The 19,442-nt window shown below is 47.8% G+C and overlaps 1 protein-coding gene across 1 annotated transcript in view; it reads left to right on the forward strand.

Moving 5' to 3' along the window:
• Positions 1–19,442, forward strand: part of CACNA1A (calcium voltage-gated channel subunit alpha1 A) — a 214,159-nt gene that overhangs the window by 87,477 nt on the left and 107,240 nt on the right. The window contains exons 5-7 of the mRNA XM_044254073.1: positions 7,582–7,673; positions 10,172–10,324; positions 14,704–14,897. Of these exons, the coding sequence (XP_044110008.1) occupies positions 7,582–7,673; positions 10,172–10,324; positions 14,704–14,897 (439 nt within the window). The remainder of the gene's footprint in view (positions 1–7,581; positions 7,674–10,171; positions 10,325–14,703; positions 14,898–19,442) is intronic.

Raw genomic sequence — 19,442 nt, forward strand, 5'->3', positions numbered from 1 at the left:
AGTTTAAAGCAAGTAAACATTTATAAATTCTATAGAATAGCCTCTGGTGCATAGAAAGAACTTAAGTAAAATTTGTAAATAGTAAAAAAAAAAAAAAAATTTGTAAATAGTGCCCAGGATGGTCGAAAATTAACCGACCAGAGATTAATATCTCACTGCTATCTAATACATTACCCCTTAGCCACGTGCAACTGTTTTCAGTGTAATGAATTAAAAGTAAACACAACCTAAAATTCAGTTCCTGGGGTACCTGGGTGCCTCAGTCGTTAAGCCGCTGTCCTCCCGCCCAGGTCATGATCCCAGGGTCCTGGGATCAAGCCCCGCATTCGGGCTCCCTGCTCATCAGGAAGCCTGCTTTTTCCTCCCCCACTCTCCCTGCTTGTGTTCCCTTTCTCACTGTGTCTCTCTCTGTGTCAAATAAATAAATAAAATCTTTAAAGAAAAAATAAAACAAAATTTAGCTTCTCACTCCCACCAGCCACATTGCCAGTGTCCAGAGCTCCATGTGGCCCGTGGCTGCCACATTGGGCAGCGCTGATTAAGACCGTACTAGGCCATGTCTGCAAGTCAACAAGAATAACACACAACCCCAACAGGAAAACAGGCAAAAACTGTGATCAGGGAGATTAAAGAAGAGAAGTCTGAAAAGCTAATCAGTATATGATGTGGTACTCAAAATCATTTGTAATCAGAACGATGAAAATTAAAACTGCGAGTATTTCTGTATGCCTCTCATGGTGGGAAAAATCAGCATGGTGGATGAGCCAAGGGTCCGCAGAATGTGTGAACGGAGGAGGCTCCTGCCCCACGGCTGGGGGTATGGCCGGGGAGAGTGCTCTATGTGGAAGGTCATCAGCATGCTAAGTTGGGTTAAGTCAGACTCAGCACAGTTATCCCCAAGACATCCACCCTAGGGAGATTTTCGCTGGGTCTGTAAGGAATGGTGTGAGAATGTTCACTACACCAGCATCTGTGGACGGGATGCCGGAGGCCAGCTGGTGTCCATCCCTGGAGAACAGGGATGTGGTAGATACACCTATGGAGAGCCCCGAGCCCAGTGAAAGCTCCAGATGGCACATCCAATAGACCACCCAGGATAGGGCTTAAAAACATGGTTCTGGGTGAAAACAGGAAACAACAGAATATGCTTTAACTTCGTGCCGTCAATGTAAGTTAAAAATATAAGCACTCAAAATAAAGCACATGTTTTGCAAGAATGCACTCCAATAAGACCAAATTAAACATTATATTGGTTGTCTCTCAGGAGAGACAAATGAAAGTAGGGCTTGGGGATAAGAGGGAAGGAATGAAGGAAGGAAGGAATGAGCAGAGAGGGGCATTGCACAGACCAAAGGTGGAAAGATGCCATGAACTGAGGAAAGTGATTAACTTGACTCTCCCGGTTTGAAGATTTTTTAAAAAGGAATTTTAGAAATACTTTCCCCAAGAGGAGGTAAAAGCCAAGTGATGTAAAAATAAACTTGAAGAGGATTTGCACAATCTATGAATGGCAAGAATATAGAAGGCATGAGAAGAAGTTATGCTTCTAAGTACCCATCTCACGAAGATCTGACCCTGTCAATCTTGGCAGGTGCTTCTTCTAACCTGAAGTCAGGGGTCCAGAGCAGCCCCCATTCTCTCCTCTGCTTTCTGACTGTCCTGACACCTCCTTGTCCCTCTCCTGTCCTCTGCCCCTCTCTCTCAGCCAGTAACCTCACCCTTTACCATGAGGTCTCTCCAGCCCCAGGGCCTTTGCACATATTTCCCTCCTCACCCACCTGGCACATAGTAGTTGCTCCTCCACAAATATTTATTGACGTCCTGACTTTCAGGCAGCAGAGAAAAACCTAGCTCCTTTCTGCACTCGGGTTAGTGGAGGCATGAACTAAGCTAAAGTTCTGAGAGAGGGGAAGGTAGAGTTAACCAGGGGAACTAGAGGTGGCACAGCAAGACTCAGGAGCTAGGCACATGTTAGCTATGTGACTGCAGACAAGTAGCTCACCCCAGGTCTCAGTTTCCCTGTCAATGAAATGAGGGTAGAACACTCACCTGGTAAAGATTCTGAGGCATGGATCTGAGTATGTAAAGCAGCAAGCATACAACCTGACAAAGGAAGAAAACTCCATTACTTGCCTTTATCAGTGGGGTCTGGTATAACTTGGCCACAAGTAACACAAGAATACAGATGATGATGGTGAAGAAAAAAGCAAACATTTATAGAGGACTTACTAAATTCCAAGCACAGTTCCAAGCATCTTGCATAAACCCCCACACCTATTGGGGTAAGTACAGTTGTCATCCCCATTGTACTCTTCAGGAAACTGAGGAACAGAAAAGTTGAATGACTTGTCCAAGGTCACACAGCTAGTGATTGGAGGGATGGGGATTTGAACCTAAGCTTCCTAGTTCTTATCTACTAGAAAAGATGTTTGTTATCCACATTGTAAGAAGTCTGGAGGCCCAGTGGCTGGTTGCAAGATTGGCTCCACAGCTTAGTGATGTCCCCAAGGAATCTTTCCCGTCTTTCCACTCTTGTCATCTCCATTGTAAGGACTCTTCTGGTAATCATTACCACTCATGGTCCCAAGATGGCCACCTTGTTCCAAGATGTCTACAGAAAATGTTGGGCCAGAGAAGAGGAGGGGTTGTCTCCTGCCATGTTACTCCTCTTGGGGAAGGGAAACTCGTCCCCAGAAGCCTCCAGCAGGCTTTCACTCAGATCCTGTTAGGCATATGACCCCGTCATGTGACCCGTGCTCCCATCGAAGGGAATCTTGAGGAAAAGAGACTATTGGGCATCTTCTGACTCTTTGATGGAAGGCAGACTCCACTGACAAGGGAGGGGGTAGGATTGACTATTGAATAAACAACCATCAGTATCTTCCATGATTCTTTTCCTAGTTTAAGGGAAGTCCTGTCTTCTACCCAGCCTTCCATCTCTTTTAGAGTATATTAGTTATTGCTAGGCTTTCTTAACTTTTAACTTCCTTCTTATCTATTTAACTTCCTTCTTATCTATTCAAAAAGCATTTATTGGGCACCTATCTATATGCCAGGCACAGTTTTAGGTACCAAGGATACAGCTGTGAACAAAACAGATGAAAATTCCTGCCCTGGTGGTGGCGGGTGGGGGGCATGCAAGAGCAGCGTCACCCAGTGGAACTTTCTATGGTGATGGAAATCAACTGTCCACATGTGGTTAGGGAGTACTTGAAATACATCTAATGCAACCGAGGGACTGAATGTCTAAATTAATTTAATTTAATTATACATTTAAACAGCTACATGTAAGTGCAGCTAATGCGACTGAGGAACTAAATGTCTGATTTAACTTAAATTAAATTAAGGGTATATTTAAATAGCTGTGTGTGGCTAGTGGTTACCATATCAGGCAGCTCTAAAGGCCAAGGGATACATTATTGACTTCTCTCTCTGGACATGTCAACATATTTAGTGTCTCCCACCCTGAAAATCTCCTTTCTCATACCCAGGCTCTTCTTTCTGGTTCATCTTCTCTTTCTTATTTTTTTTTCAAAGATTTTATTTATTTATTTGACAGAGATCACAGGTAGGCAGAGAGGCAGGCAAAGGGTGTGGGGGAAGCAGGCTCCCTGCTGAGCAGAGAGCCTAATGCAGGACTCAATCCCAGGACCTTGAGATCATGACCCAAGCCAAAGGCAGAGGCTTAACCCACTGAGCCACCCAGGCACCCCTCTGGTTCATCTTCTCATGTTCTCTCCAGCCATCAGCCACCTGATGCTGCACCTGACTCATCCACAGGCTGCCCTAGAGACCAGCGGCTTTGCCTTTCTCAAAACACTTTTGAACTTGACCCCCGGGGATGACCTCCTCTGCCAAGTCTCCTGCAACCTCCATGACTTCCTCTTTTTCACCAAGCTCCTTCCTCAACACCTCTTTTTTTTTTTAATTTTTAATTTTTAATTTTTTTATAAACATATAATGTATTTTTATCCCCAGGGATACAGGTCTGGGAATCGCCAGGTTTACACACTTCACAACACTCACCATACCCCATACCCTCCCCAGTGTCCATAACTCCACCCCCCTCTCCCGGCCCCCCTCCCCCCAGCAACCCTCAGTTTGTTTTGTGAGATTTAGAGTCACTTATGGTTTATCTCCTTCCTGATCCCATCTTGTTCCATTTATTCTTTTCCTACCCCCCAAACCCCCTATGTTGCATCTCTACTTCCTCATATCAGGGAGATCATATGATAGTTGTCTTTCTCCAATTGACTTATCTCACTAAGCATGATACCCTCTAGTTTCATCCACATCATCGCAAATGGCAATATTTCATTTCTTTTGATGACTTTATAGCATTCTATTGTGTATATATACCACATCTTCGTTATCCATTCATCTGTTGATGGACATCTAGGTTCTTTCCATAGTTTGGCTATTGTAGACATTGCTGCTTTAAACATTCTGGTGCACGTCCCCCTTCGGATCACTATGTTTGTATCTTTAGGGTAAATACCCAGTAGTGCAATTGCTGGGCCATAGGGTAGTTCTATTTTCAACTTTTGGAGGAACCTCCATGCTGTTTTCCAGAGTGGTTGCACCAGCTTGCATTCCCACCAACAGTGTAGGAGGGTTCCCCTTTCTCCATATCCTCGCCAGCATCTCAACACCTTCTCTTAAAATGTTGCTCTTGCCCAACATTCCACTGGGGGGCCTTGGCTTTTTTCACTTGCCCTATCTACCCCTAGGATATCTGTTCTACCATAACCCTGTTTTCCACCACTCTTTTCTCACTTACCAGATTTTTACTGAGTCCCTGCTAAGCCATAAACAGTGCCACAGGCACTATAAACAAACAACTTTGTCTTCATGGTGCTCACATTGTAAAAGAAGGGGTGAATAATAAATGCAACTTAATAAGCTATAAAATCCTTCAGAGTGAAGGATCTCCTTAGCAAGAGGAGCCAGGGAGATCCTCTCTGAGAAGGCAAAATGTGAGCTCTGAAGGATTTGAAGAGGGCCAGCAAGGCAAAGAGGGAGAGAGTTGAGGGGACAGGCATTTGCAGTAGAGGAAATGGCCAGTATAACATTCCCATGGCAGGAAGGAGCTCTTCCTTCTGTTGGAGGAACAGAAGATCAGAGTGGCCAGGATGTGGTGGAACAGGCAGTCAGTGGGAGTCAAGTCATGCAAGGTCATGTGGTCATGGTAGAGTCTGGATTATATTCTAAGCCTGATGGAAGCCAATGGAAGGTTTGAACAAGGAAGTTACAGAAAACTGGCATCTCAGACTCATCATGTCAACAGCCCAGTCTTGATCTTCCTCCAAACCTACCCCTTTCCTATTTCAATTTACAGAGACTTCATCCTTCAGGTAGCTCAGGCCAAAATGCTGCAGGCCTCTTTGAGTCTTCTAGCTCCCACCCCACTCAATCTTTCCATGGGAAGCCCTGGTGGCTGCCATATTGTTCTCCATAGCACTTGCCATGATCTAACATGTCATGTTTTCCCCTTGTCTCTTTGTGCATGGCAGTGTCCTCAGGCACCCTATAGTAGGTGCTCAATAAACCCTCATTGAATAAATGAATAGCTGTTGCTTAGTGGCCAATTCAGAACCAGGAAGCCAGTCTGCCTTTCTTCCTTTCCCACCATGGCCTCCCCCCCATTCAATGAGCCATATGAGGTAGAAAACTGGTGTTCTGGAGTCCTGGGGTCCTGGCTTTGAGTTCTTGCTCAGTGGTATGGACCTCCATGCATTAGTAACTTCTCCAGGCTCTAGTTTCCTCTGGAAAATGGGACTCATCCTGCAGACTGCTGGGATGCAGGGAGGATTTGATGAGCCCAGGCAAGCTCCCCGATGCCCAGCAATCAATGGCAGCTATATTTAAATTGGGGCCTCCTTTGTACTCCCACTGCCTTTGTCCTAGTTCCAGCCCTCATTACGCTGGCCTGCTCTCACCGCTCCCTCCTCGCTCTGCCTCCATCACTGCCCATCTGTCCTGTCAGCTGTCAGCCTTGTCTTCACCACGCCAACCCTAATCACATCCCTCCCCTGCTCCGAAACCTTACATGACTCCCACTGTCCACAGGACAAGACCCACCTCCTCAGCCCCCAGTTCACAGCCTCCAACACCAGCCCACCCATTTTTCCCCACCAATATCCTGAACAAAGCTTGTCTTTGTGGGGCATTCTTGGCCACAGAAGCCTCCCCACCCAACCCTGTCCCATTCCCTCTTAATTCCTTCTCATCCTTCCAGGGTGGGGGATGAAAAATAGTACATGTTAGGTGCCAGGTTAAGATTGCCCTGGGCCAGGGGGAGGTCAGATTATCTGCATTTGTGAGGCTTAGACTGGTTAGAACAAAGGCCACACAATGTGAAAATGTAGGGCCAGGGTTTAACTCTGGGTCTGAGATTTTGTGCTGTGCTAACTCCTTGTACTTGGGCTCCATGGTGATGCTGTCCCCAGCTCTCCTGTCTGTATTTAGGTCCTCCTTATTCTCCAGCCTGCGGCCGCAGGGACTCAAGCTTGAACCTCACCCACTTGTGCAGTCCCCTGAGGGTGGGATCAGGTTCTTCTCAGTGCTGCCACTGTGTCCAACGCAGCCTGGCCCAGACCCACCATGGTTCACTTGGAAGTGTGGTGGTCCATTCCTCACCCCCACTTCCAACCTCTGGCCTTGCCCCACAGGGGACCTTCTTGTAATACAGCTCACATCCCATCCCTCCAGTGCTCAGAACCCTCCGTGGCTCCCACGTCACTCAGAGAAGGAACCAGAGTCCGTACCACGGCCCACTGGGCCCTGTATGATCTGCCCATCACCACCCTGCCCTCACTTCCTCCCACTGTCAGCCTGGCTGGCTTGGCTCTGGCCACCCCGGCCTCCTCACGCTCCCTCAGCTGCACACCAGCAGAGCCACACTCATTGTTTGGTTTGGTTTTCTGTGGGGTTTTTTTTTCCCTTTTCGTTTATTTCCGAGTAGCTTAGCACACTTCCTGTGTGCCAGGCACCATGCCAACCGCAGCACCTGTATCAGTCCATTTCATCCCCACATCCCTTTGAGGCATCGTCAGTACTATTGTTATCCCTGTTCTATAAAAGGAGAAACTGAGGCACAGAGAGGTGTACTGGCTTGTCCAGGGTCACCCAGGTGGGAAATGGCAGAGCCGGGATTTGAACCCCATGCAGGCTGGGCTTGTAATACTGAACCACTTTCCTGCCAGTTGGTAAAAAGCGCTGAGCCCTGAAGGGTCTGCCATTCTCCCTGGATGCTTCCCAGGACCCCTGGGCCTCCCCAAGATTCATTCCAATTGTGCATGTGAAATATATTGAATGTCACCCCAACCACGTGCCAACAGGAAGCTTCTATTCCTCTCAGTCCGGTGTTTATTATCACCATGAACCATACACCTTGCTGGGGTCGTTGTAAATCACCTTTTATCCTATAAGGCAGGTACGGTAAACACAGGAGATAAAACGGAGGCCAGCAAGGTAAAGTCACCTGCCTGTGGTCGCCTAGCCAATAAATGACATCAAATCCCACTCCCGTCTGACCCTGAAACCCACCCTCTGTTTTCCGCTCTGGCTTCTTTCTTCCAGCATCTTGGCGACAGTTGGGACGGAGTTTGACCTACGGACGCTGAGGGCAGTTCGAGTGTTGAGGCCGCTCAAGCTGGTGTCTGGAATCCCAAGTGCGTGAGTTTCCAACCCTGGAAGGGGTCTGATCAGGGGTCCTAGGAGTCCTCAATTTCCCCTCTGCAGAGCATCTCAGAAGCGGCCCCTGAGTGCTTCCCAGCTTGTACCAGGACCGCCTTCTCTTGGGGGGGATGCTCCCAAGGGACCCCCAGGGACCTGGCAGTAGGTCTCCGTGAGCTTTCGAAAGCAAGCCAGGAGCCTCACCTATAACCACAGCACCTGTTTATTGAGCACCTGCTGTCTATCAGGAGCCATACTGATACATCTCAGTCAGTACTCAAGGCTCTTGAAGTTGGGAGGGAGTGCTGATATCTCCATTTTACAGATGTGGAAACTGAGGCTCAGAGCAGCTGAATAATTTGAGCACAGTCATGTGACTGAAAATGGCAGGATTAGGAGTTAGCAAGTGTGACCCCAAGCCTGGCCACTAACACTGGTGGCAGTGACTATGACCATCTGTTGAGCACCTGCTGCATACTGGACACTGTAGAGAGAATGTTACATGCATTGTCTTGTTTGTCTTCTCAGTGGCCCAATGAACCCATTTTACAGATGAAAAGGCCGAGGCTCAGACAGGTTAAATTCTGCACCTGAGCTCTGACAACCTGACAGTAAGGAGCTCCACAGCCCATATTCGTCCCATCTTCTTGCTTTCTCTTCCTCCAAGGGTGCTCTTGCCCCACCCGTTGGGCACAGCTGCCATTTTCAGGGTCAGACGTAGATTTGGCTACCCAAAACCAAACAAAACAGGGCTGACCTTTTTCTGTCCCGCTGCCTCAGTTAGTTAGTTACTACTAATTTGAAAGCACTTACTAAAAAAAAAAGAAAGAAAGAAAGAAAAAGAAGAGAAAAGAAAGCACTTACTATGTGCCAGGCTCTGTTCTGAATATTTGCCATTTTAAAAATTCGTTTGTCCTCACGACAAGCCTGTGAGGTAGGTTATATTATCAGTTCCATTTTACTCATTAGCTTCATTTGTCAGGTTCTTTGCCATCTGGATTTAAACGTAAGATCTCCCAGACGACCACCACCAGCAGGGTCTTTTCGTAGAAAGAAGGCACTGTGCTTAGCTGTCCGTAGGACTCCAGGAGCTACCGGCATTGCATTAAGGGGTCATCCCCAAACTAATACTAACAAGAATTTCAGCACCTGTGATGGTACTTTGCCAGATATGTGCTCTCTCATTTAATCCTGAGAAGGAGGTGCTATTCCAGTCCGCATTTACAGATGAAGAAACCAAGATTCAGAATGGTGACCTGACTCGCTGAAGGTCACATTGCTAGTAAGCGGACGACTAGGTCGGTCCCCTCCATGCAGACTTAGCTAGGTGCTCAGATGGCCCCTGCTTTATCTGGGGACGGGGGTCAGGAGAGAAGGAATGAAGGCAGGAGGAAAGCTTACGAGCAAGGATACAGTCTCGGCCTGATCCTGCGGGAAGCTCAGGAGTGTGAGGAGCACCAAACTTATCCTCCAGCCCGAGGCAGAGGGGCGGCTGGCCTTTTATCCTTCTCTGGTCACTTACTGGGGGCAGGGGGTGGGGGACGGTGGGAAGACAAGGGCTGCTCAGGTAAGGCAGCTCTTGAAAACCAAGGGCATTTGTATAAAGAGGAGGGGCAGCAGGGAGCCATTAGCAGCCAGCTGGAAGGGGGGCTCAGCAGAGGGGGAGCCCCCCCCCCGGCCTGGGCACTCACCGCATGCAGTGTCCAGAGCCCTAACCACTCTGCCCACCGCCTCCATTAGCATCACCCTTCCATCGGGTTCCCTGGGGCTTCCACATGCCGGGAGGTGCTAATCCTGAGCCAAGCCATGCAAAGTTCTTCTAATCAGGAAGCAAGGCCTTGGGCTTTTTGTCTGAACCCCGATTTTAACCACAGACTTTCCTAATAACACAGTGGCTACAACCACACAGATTTGACATCCCTCAGACCTGGGTTTTAGTCCCGGCTCTGTTATTTCTGACACCCTTGGTTGAATCACCTCTCTCAGACTTGCTTCCCACCTCTGCAGAATGGGGTAATTTTACGGGGGTGCCCACTTCATGGGGTTGTGCTAGAAGCCAATGAAACCATGTCTGGTTTCTCAGGACTGGAATTGGGACATTGACTGCTGTCCCCGCGCAGAGGTGTGGCTGGCTTCGCCAGTGCCTCTGCATGACTTAGGAAAAGACGCCCCCTCTTGGTGGGAAAAACTAGGAAAAGGCACCCCGCTCTGGGTAAAAGCTTCCCAACACCCAGGAATATGGCTCAGAAAGCAATCAATTTCCACCCCTTCCTTAGCTAAAAGGTCAACAAATGACAGCATATGTCAGATGCTTTAAAAATATTTTAAAAGAAGAAGTGCCTTAAAATATTAGGAGGGCTTGTTCCCATTTTATGACAACCAGCCTGTGTGGTCCCTCGTCATCGCCCCACCCCCAGCCTCGCGTGTGCTCTGGGTTCCTAGAGTTTGGGGTGCTTGCTCACAGAGCCGTGGGGCTCTCTCTGTGTCTTCTCAGGTTTACAAGTCGTCCTGAAGTCGATCATGAAGGCAATGATCCCCCTGCTGCAGATCGGCCTCCTCCTATTTTTTGCAATCCTTATTTTTGCAATCATAGGGTTAGAATTTTATATGGGAAAATTTCATACCACCTGCTTTGAAGAGGGGACAGGTAGGTCCAAGCAGCATGATGTGGTTGGTTTTGGTTTTTTGGTTTTTTCCAGCCTTCCTCCCTTGGGGACAAGCTCCTGGAAAGGATATGCAGGGCTTTGCTTCTTTCTTCTGGCAGCTGGGAGAACTTCCTTACAAAGTGCTCCAGGCAAAGCCGGGGGTGAGATAGCCCTTGGGGTCTTGGTTGTTCTAGGGCCTTGCATTGGGGTTCCCCAGAAGCTGTCCCAGGGGTAAGTAGTTTTTTTGGGAAGAGATCCCAGGAAGTGCCAGAGGGGGAGTGGGGACATGAGACCGGGAAGGAAGACATCTAGTAAAGGGGTGTAGTGTTATCAAGCAGGCTACGATTGTGGGCAGCTGGGGTCCAGTCCCATTGTGCAGCCTGGGGAGGTAGCATAGGACACACGCCTCAGACCCATCCCAGCCAGGGGCAAGGGAGTCAGGGTCTTATCCACCAACTTCTGTCCGACACTGACAAGGACTGCCCCTGGGTGGGTGTTAATGTCCCAGCATGGCTGGCTGACCTGCATGCTGGGCTGGTGCAGGCATGAAAGATGTTTTCAGGTGGGAGGGTGGGGAGGCCAGGCCAACAGCAGGATATGTACAGGGTGCCAGCAGCTTCTGCCTCGTAACCTTGCAGGGACCACATCCCATGCTGTGTTCTCAAGCAGGAGGAAAGGGGACAGCCTGGCCATGAAGGAAGAGGTCTGATTGCTTTGTTAGGGGGCAATCCCCATTGCCTGGAGAAAAGGAATAGAGAAGGTGGCCCTCTCGCGCCCCCCTCCCCAGAATGTACCTTGAAGACACCCCAGCTGGGAGGCAGGACACCTACAATCAGAAACTAGTACAAGCAGGGTTCTGTGTCACTGGCAACTCCTCAGTGGTTGGGTGAAGAAATGCAAGGTTGGGGGACAGGCAGAGAAAAGCCAGGAAGGCAGGAGGCTCACTTCTGGGACTCAGCTCCGAATCAGCAATGTCACAGGGCGGTGTCCCCCACTATCCACACACTCAGGGGCCCCAGCACCCTCCAGATACATTTTCCACTAAATGTCCTGCTCTCCAAGGTCCTTCGCTCTCTGAAGCCCAAGAACCAAATGGAACCGGATAAGGACAGAAGCCTGGATGTCTGTGTTGGGACCACTGGCCATCTTGGTCCAGAGGGGCTGGCTGGCAATGCTGATCATGGGACAAGGGAACCATGAATTCAGGGGATAGACTGCGTGGATGGTGAAGCTAAAGGGGAACCCCTGTGAGAAATGAAAGGAGTTTTAGGCCCGTCTCTCTGGGAAGAATATTCTGTTCAGGAGTGGCTTCCCACGCACCCCACATGGTGGAGCCATGGCCCAAGACCACCCCAGAGGGAAGGAAAACTCAGTTGGAAACGTTTATTCAAGATGTCCTTTTTCTTTCTCCTTTTCTCTTGCTCCTCCTGACTCCTCTCCTGGGCTTGTGAAGTTTGCTCAATATGGGATGTCCTAATTATTTCTTTCCCCGATGAAGAAGGTGTTAATTGAGGCAGAGCTATTTCTGCGCCTGGCCTCGTCACCCGGGCGGAAACACAGGAGGGAGAGATACAGGGCAGGGACCCTCGGAAAAGTCAGCCAAGAGCAGAGAAACCAGGACTCCTAGAGCCTAGGTTTTGGGGTTTTGTTGAGGTGATTTTTTTTTTCTTTTTTGGTCTTTCTAGTCAAGCAGACACAACTGGCTTAGGTCTGAGTGGGGTTGTGAGGGGGCAGATGTAGGGGGGGAGCAGCTGGGGGGTTAGAAAACCTCATTTTAGGAGGATGACTGAAAAGCTCGCGATTAAAAATATAAGGCGTGTGAGTAAGAGACAGATATATACAGACACCCAGGCAGCAGGTTAATTTTAAAATATATTTATAACCAAATTCCTCAGACTCTCTGGACGGTTGCTTTTCTAGAAGCAGTGCTCAGAGTGTTTCGTGATGGGGGGGCGGAGGGTTGAGGGGGGATTGAAATCAGGAGAACCACTGGGCCAAACTGCCAAGGAGAGACAGATTTTCAGCTGCATCTCTTTATCCTCGGGAACCCGGTTCCCGCGTGCCCAGAACCGTGCCAAACACTCAGAGAAATGCAAAGGTAAAGTGGAAGTCATTCTGCTTTCCAAGTGCCTCTAAAATCGTTTAAGGAGATAAGACTCCCCGTCTCCAATCAGTTTGTAGCCATGAAGGCTGACGTGAGCTTTATCTCCCCACCAAATATGGATGAACATTGGGGAGCTCTTGTAGCCCTGAGGAAAAGGAGGGACCAGAGTTCACTGGCTGACGCAGGGGGCCGCAGGGGGTGGGAACTGAGCCAGACTTGGTCACAGGGTGGAGACATAGAAGGTTCTGGACAGAGGTGACCTTCCCAACAAACACTGGTTCTCATTTCTTATAGGAGCCCATGCATTTTCTTCTCCCCGTTCTGAGCCTGATGTTTAAAAGATGTTGCCTTCCAATCTATATCTGTTCAATATTAGCCCCCCTGTACCAAATCCAGCATGAATGAGGAAGGCATTTCCAGCCACTTAAACTAGTGGCCGATGTTCTCATTTCTTCTCGAGCAGTGGGTGTCAGCTCTGAGAGTGGCGGGTGTCCCTCTGCGTGACCTACAGTTTTTATTTAACTGACGCTTCAAAGGCCAGTAAGATTCACGCCTTCCGTGCTGGTTTATTTCTCTCTGCTGCATGCTGAGTGGGGGTTGGGAATTTGTGGCCATAGCACATACATTGAGAGTTATTTTTATTTTGTGGAGACCTTGAATTTGCACACTTGACTGTTTTCTTGGCGGACAGTGTTGCTCTCTGAAAACCTTCAAAAGTGTGACTCACTGAATAGGGTCCTCTTGTATCCACTGCTGTGGTCCAGTGGGGACACCCCTGGGTCATTCTGTGCTCCCCTGATGCCATGTGTTTCCAGGGTCTCCCCATCAACACCTTGGAATTCAGACCCCACCTTTGGCACCCAGCCCAACTTCACCAGGAAGTTGTCTTTGGTTGCCAGCAAAAGGGGCATCTGTTGGCATGTGTCTCTTTCCTTGTGGCATTTTTACAATCTGCCTCTTGCTGTTTGGGGAGAAAACTTAGCTCCTGTGCCTAAGGGTAAGTACTGTGTGTACTGGCCTCCCTCGCCCCCAGAACAGCTCCCTGAGCCTAGTACATCTCAAAAGAAAGAAAGAAAAGAAAAAAGAAAAGCAAAGAAAAGAAAGAAAAAAAAAGGAAGGGAGGGAAACAGGGAGAGAAGAGGAGGGAAGAAAAGAGGAAAAAAAGAAAAATCAGTCAGACAACTGAAGAACAGCATCAGGTGACTCACATATTTGCCCTAATGGAAGTCTGGAGAACGCTGCCCCCAACCATCTCACAACGGGCATGGCATATTCACCCAGACCCTCTATATTAGGGAACAAAAAGCACATCTCAACAGATCTTAAAGGACCAAAGTACACAAAATATAATCCTCTGACCCCAGTGTAATTAAGCTGGAACTTGGTAACAAAAGGATAACCCTGAAAGTGTTTGGAAATTAAGTTAATTTAAGTTTAGTTAATTTAAGTTAAGTTCATTTAAAGTTAAGAAATTAAGAGGTATGCTTCTTATCTGTGGATGAAATGATAGGGTATTTGAGATTTGCTTTAGAAATACTCTAGTGCAAGGCAAAGTGTGGGGAGGGGATACAAATGAAACAAGACTAGCCCTGAGTTGGTAAGTGTTGAAATTGGTGATAGGTACATGGAAATTCATTATGCTATTCTATTTTGTAAGATTTTATTTATTTTAGAGAGAGAGAGAGCGTGGGGGGAGGAGCAGAGGGAGAGGGACCAGTAGACTCCATGCTGAGCACAGAGCCTGACACAAGGCTTGATTCCACAGCCCTGAGATCATGATCCAAGCTGAAATCAAGAGTCGGACACTCAACCGACTGAGCCACCCAGGTGCCCCTATGCTATTCTGTTTTTGTAAATATCTGGCAAGTTAAAAAAAAAAAAAGAAATGCATCTTGGTTATCCATGGGTCAAAGAAGAAATGATATTGGAAATTGCTGAATATTTTACTTGAGTGATAATGATAATAATGCATGCATTATCACAAGTTTTGTGAGATGCAACTAAACCTGCACGCAAAGGGCAATTTATAGCCTTAAAAGAAATGAATCCATCTCAAAAGTTTAGGAAATGTACAGGGAAAGTAATAAAACTTGGAGAAGAAATTAATAAAACAGAAAACAATGAATAGATCAACAAAGCCAATCTTTAAAAAAAATACTGATAAATTCATTCCAATAGTCATTTTTCTCCAACAATATTGAATCTCTACAGCCCCTGTTTCTCAGAGCTGGTTTTCCTAGCCCTTTCCCCTGACTTTTCTCCCCTTCCCTTTCATAGATGACATTCAGGGTGAGTCTCCGGCTCCGTGTGGGACAGAGGAACCCGCCCGCACCTGCCCCAATGGGACCAAATGTCAGCCCTACTGGGAAGGGCCCAACAATGGGATCACTCAGTTCGACAACATCCTATTTGCAGTGCTGACAGTTTTCCAGTGCATCACCATGGAAGGGTGGACTGACCTCCTCTACAACGTAAGTGATGCAAGTATGGGGAGAGGTGGCCCTCCTGGACCAGCCAATTCCTGAGGCTGGAGGGAATTGGAGGGACTCTGAGCCGGTGAGGTGGGGCAGGGAGAGGGGGCAGGAGGCATCAGAACTTTAGGTAGAGAAGGCCCCTTGGGACATGGAACTCTAGAGGGCACTTAGATGCTGCATAAATTTTCACTGTTAAAGTGTTTAAGTATAATTTTAGTATAATTTTAAGTTTAATTTTAAGTATAATTTTAGATTTTTTAATATGTAAATGTGTGATTCACAAGCCCATATGGATAAAAGAGTAATATACCGGGATATATACAAAGGGACTCTGTGTTGGGACCCTCGCGGGCCCTCTGCCAGCCACACTCCACCCATGGGGCACAGGGGATATATCTTTCAGAAGCTGGTACCAGCTATCCCACTTTCTAGACAAACTTCTTGGATTATCCAGGATTCTGGAATTTTCTGCCCAAGTCCAGATTCTGTGGACTTGCATGAGATTCTTCTGTGGGTCTGTTCTCCAAATGGGCCAGGTGTCCTAGGAGCATCTGTTGGCACAAATGTGACTGGAGCTTAGCCATGTGAGCAGAAATGTCCATGCATGTGTACATGAAGCCCCCTGCCCCGGGCCAGATGGAGCCATGAGTGGGAGAGAAGGCAGGCCAGGCATGGTCCAGGGGCAGGGCTGGATTTGTTCACATCATGATCCAGGGCAGACATCTAGGTTCTAAATTCCACCCTGACCTTCCCAGTGCTTATGAAGGTATGTTTACAAAGGCGAAGCATACAGCATATTTTATTAAGTAGCTTTTAAATATTTACACAGAGTATGTGGGCCTCTATCAGTACTCTTGTCTGAGATCTTGAAAACATTAGAGACAGGCCCACCTGCCCCACTTGCATCCCATTTCCTATCCCTCCACCAGGTTCCACCCCTTCAGCTCCTTGGTATATGCTCTCTGTGTTTATGCAAATATAAGTGTAATCAAATCTATATCCTCCTCCCTCTTTCTTACCCCAAAGTGTAGCATTCTATGCCTGCTGTTTTATTCTGTGATTTTGGTGGGGGGGGGGTCTCATGACAACGTATCCTGGAGATCTTTCCGTGGTAGCACATGGAACATGACCTCGTTCTTTTGTACAGCTGCATAGCAGTCCATTGTTTGGTGGGCTGTGGTTCATTTAATCAGTTCTCCCAGAGACAAATGCTTGGATGGTTCCCCATCCTTTGACATTGAACTCAGAGCTGCCATGAGCCCTACTGCATTTATGTCTTTTCATCCTTGTGCAGAAATAGCAGGGGTTGGTAGTGTCCATTCCTAGAAGTGGGATCACTGGGTCAACAACTAAAGTGTATTTATAATTTTGATAGATATTTAGATGTACAGGTTTTAGAACTCTCTCTGCCCTAAATACAGCACACCTTCCTCACCCACCTGTGCCTTGAGAGGGCCTCCCCCCCGACCAAGTCAGTCACCTGTCAGCAGCTGGAGATGGGTGGAGTCAGGAATACAAGGTTCCACAAGTGTAGTGACCTCATTGGGCTGGTCCACATATACCTCTGTTGACTCACAGAGGTGTCCTCTCTGCCTGCGTTTTAAGTGCAGAAATTGCCAGTTAAGGTTCTGCCATATGAGCCAGGGCTTGGCCTGCTGGGGAAGCAACACCATGTTTCTTCCTACATGTGAGGCTGCTGAAGTCTCCTCCTGGTGGCAGTTGAGGTTTCTTAACGAAAGTTCCCCCTTGGGGGTGGATGGAGATTTGCAAGAACCTATCTATCCTTTTGATCAGTGGCTCATTTTTGGGTGGGGCTGAGAGTACAGCCTGGAAGTGGATTGCAAAAGTGCCATGGACAGCTGAGCATGTCACATACTGCACAAGCCACATCTCAGGAGTGTAATTTGTATTGTAGACTACCATTTTTTGGTATTGTATTATTGGTATTACCAAATAATGGTATTTGGTATTATAGTTCACCATTATTACAGTTTTTTGACAACTATAAAGAAGTAAGAAGGAGACATGGTATCCTAATTTGTATGAAGACCTTGTCTAAGCATAGCATCCTAGAAACAGACCACAGATCTAAGAAATGTTCAGTCTCTCTCTTGGGCCTCACTTGCAAAGAGCTTGGATCAAAGATTACACCCAATTGGCAAAAGCTTGCTGGGGGATTTTTATGGGTTCTAGATTTTTGCTTTGCAAGGATGGTGTGAGAGGAGGCTGCAGAGGGAAATGAGCCCTCCTGGAAGTGAAACAGAGCCCAGGGCCAGGAAGGTAAGGAACTTGGACAGAGAATGGGACTAAGGAACAGAAGCTAAGAAAATTGTGAACATGGGAAAGGGTTGTGTCCAGAGAAAGTGTCCAGAGGTTCAGAGGAAGACACTGGGGATGTACTTAGTAGTGGGAGAGGAAGCATGAGCAGGAGGACATATTTCCAGAAGATTCTCTAGTCATAAGCACCATTGTTGGAAGAGATACTTGTCCTAGAAGCTTAGAGCTGAACTGTCTTTGGGGAAACAAGCTGAGGGGAAGTGGTGAGAACACAGTCAGGAACTAGACTGCCTGGGTCCCCATCCTGACTCTACCACTTCCTTGCTGTGCAACCTTGGGCAAGTCACTTGGCCTCTCTGTACCTCTTTCCACTTGTGCAGTATGAGCAGAAGCACGGTCCTACCTCACAGGGCAGGAGGACTGAGTGAGCGGGGTACATGTGAAGTGTTTAGAACAGTGCCTGGTCCTCAGCGAGCTCTGCATAAGGCGGAATTCTCCACCCTGGTAGGCATGGCTCTCAGAAACATATGAATTTCTTATCATAAAAACCCCAGCAGCACCCGACGAAGTAGAGTGAGCTGTGGGGTTCCACGTCCTTCCCCACCCTCACCCTCAACACACTGGTAGCTGTTACTAACTCCGAGTAGCCTTCTAGAACTTTACATGTACTTACATCCCACCGTCATCCTGTGAGTAGAAACCCCACCCATGATCTGGGCCTGATGTGAGTCTAGAGCAGTAATAAAGTCGCACGAAGGGGTGGCTAAAGCAACAGACATTCGTTGTCTCCCAGTCTGGGTGCCAGAAGCGCCCTATCAAGGCATTGGCCTTCTTGGCCTCCTCCAGCTTCTAGCCAACAATCTTTGGCATTCCCTGGCTTACACATTCTCTGCCCTCCACGTGAACATCCCATCTTCACTCGGCTGTCTTATAAAGACACAGGTCATGTTGGATTAGGGCCCACCCTACTCCGGCACCATCTGGTCTTAACTAATGACCTCGGCAATGACCTGATTTCCAAATAAGGTCACATTCTGAGATCCTGGGGGTTAACACTTCAATGTATCCTTTTGGCAGGGGGGGGGTATTATTCAATCCATAACACCTCCCAGATAAACTACTGGACCTGAACCCTTGTCTAGGGCTTCTCAAATTAAGACACAAACTTAATACAACCATTAAAGCCTCTCATTGTCAAAGGCAGGGGGCGAAGGTGATTACCTTTGAGTTTCTGCTGCTGAGGACAGAGCTGCTGCTTTTCTAGGCATTTGGGCTCTGCTGTTGTGTTCTGCCCTCTGCCAGCCCAGCCTTCTCAATGCATCTGGCCACAGGCAGCCACAAGGTCTGGAATCTTTATCCTCTGTATTTGTGCTAGAGCCGAGGCCCGTGGGCATGGCCTCGCTGGCCTCTGGCAGGTGAGACCCAGGAGTAGAGAGTCTGGGTGCACCAGCTCCAGGTTTCTTAGAATCCATGAGCCAGATGGATGCCACCTGCCTGGGTGGGCAGGACTTTACAATCCCCACATCTCATTTCTTTTCTCAATATCATTGATAACCATTTGATTATTCACTAACTGTTGAGCACCTACGGTATGCTGGGAAATGGGCAGGTGGCAGCAGGGGAAGGAACCCACCACCATGAAGAAGATGGACAAAAATCCTCACTCTGATAGGGGAGATGGACAGAAACAATAAACATGATAAATCAAAAACTTCATCTATGGTGGGACATAGACAGTAAGCAAATGCATAACAGGGGACGTGGTGACATGCCCTGTGAGGACAAAAGAGCACAAGAGGAAGGCGGGGCTAGTCAAGGTCAGCAATCAGGGAGGGCTCCTCAGAGGAAGTGACATTTCCAGAGAGAAGGAGAGCGCCAGACAGATGTTTGTGGGAGAGCATTCTTGGCAAAGGAAACAGCAGTAGCTCACCTACATGGCATGTTCAGCCCCCTTCCAGGTTTTCCCAGTTTTGATTTGTTCCTTTTCTTTTCTGCTTGGCTTCCTGGTTAAATCAAGCGCCTTCTGGAAAAAGCCTAACCCCAGCTAATCAGCAGTGTTGTCAAAGATTTATATCAGGATGTGCATCTCAGCATTATTTGTAAAAATAGAACAAAACTGGAAGCAACTGGTTCAGTACCGTATGGTCCCTTCGTATGATGGAATATTACGTCGTCATTAAAAAGCATCTGTTGGGAGAATATTTACGGATGCGTAGAAATGCACACTGTAGAATGACGAGTGGGGAGAACTGATTTTTTTTTTTT

Source organism: Neovison vison, chromosome 6 (assembly GCF_020171115.1).
Source record: "Neovison vison isolate M4711 chromosome 6, ASM_NN_V1, whole genome shotgun sequence".
Lineage (NCBI taxonomy): Eukaryota > Metazoa > Chordata > Mammalia > Carnivora > Mustelidae > Neogale > Neogale vison.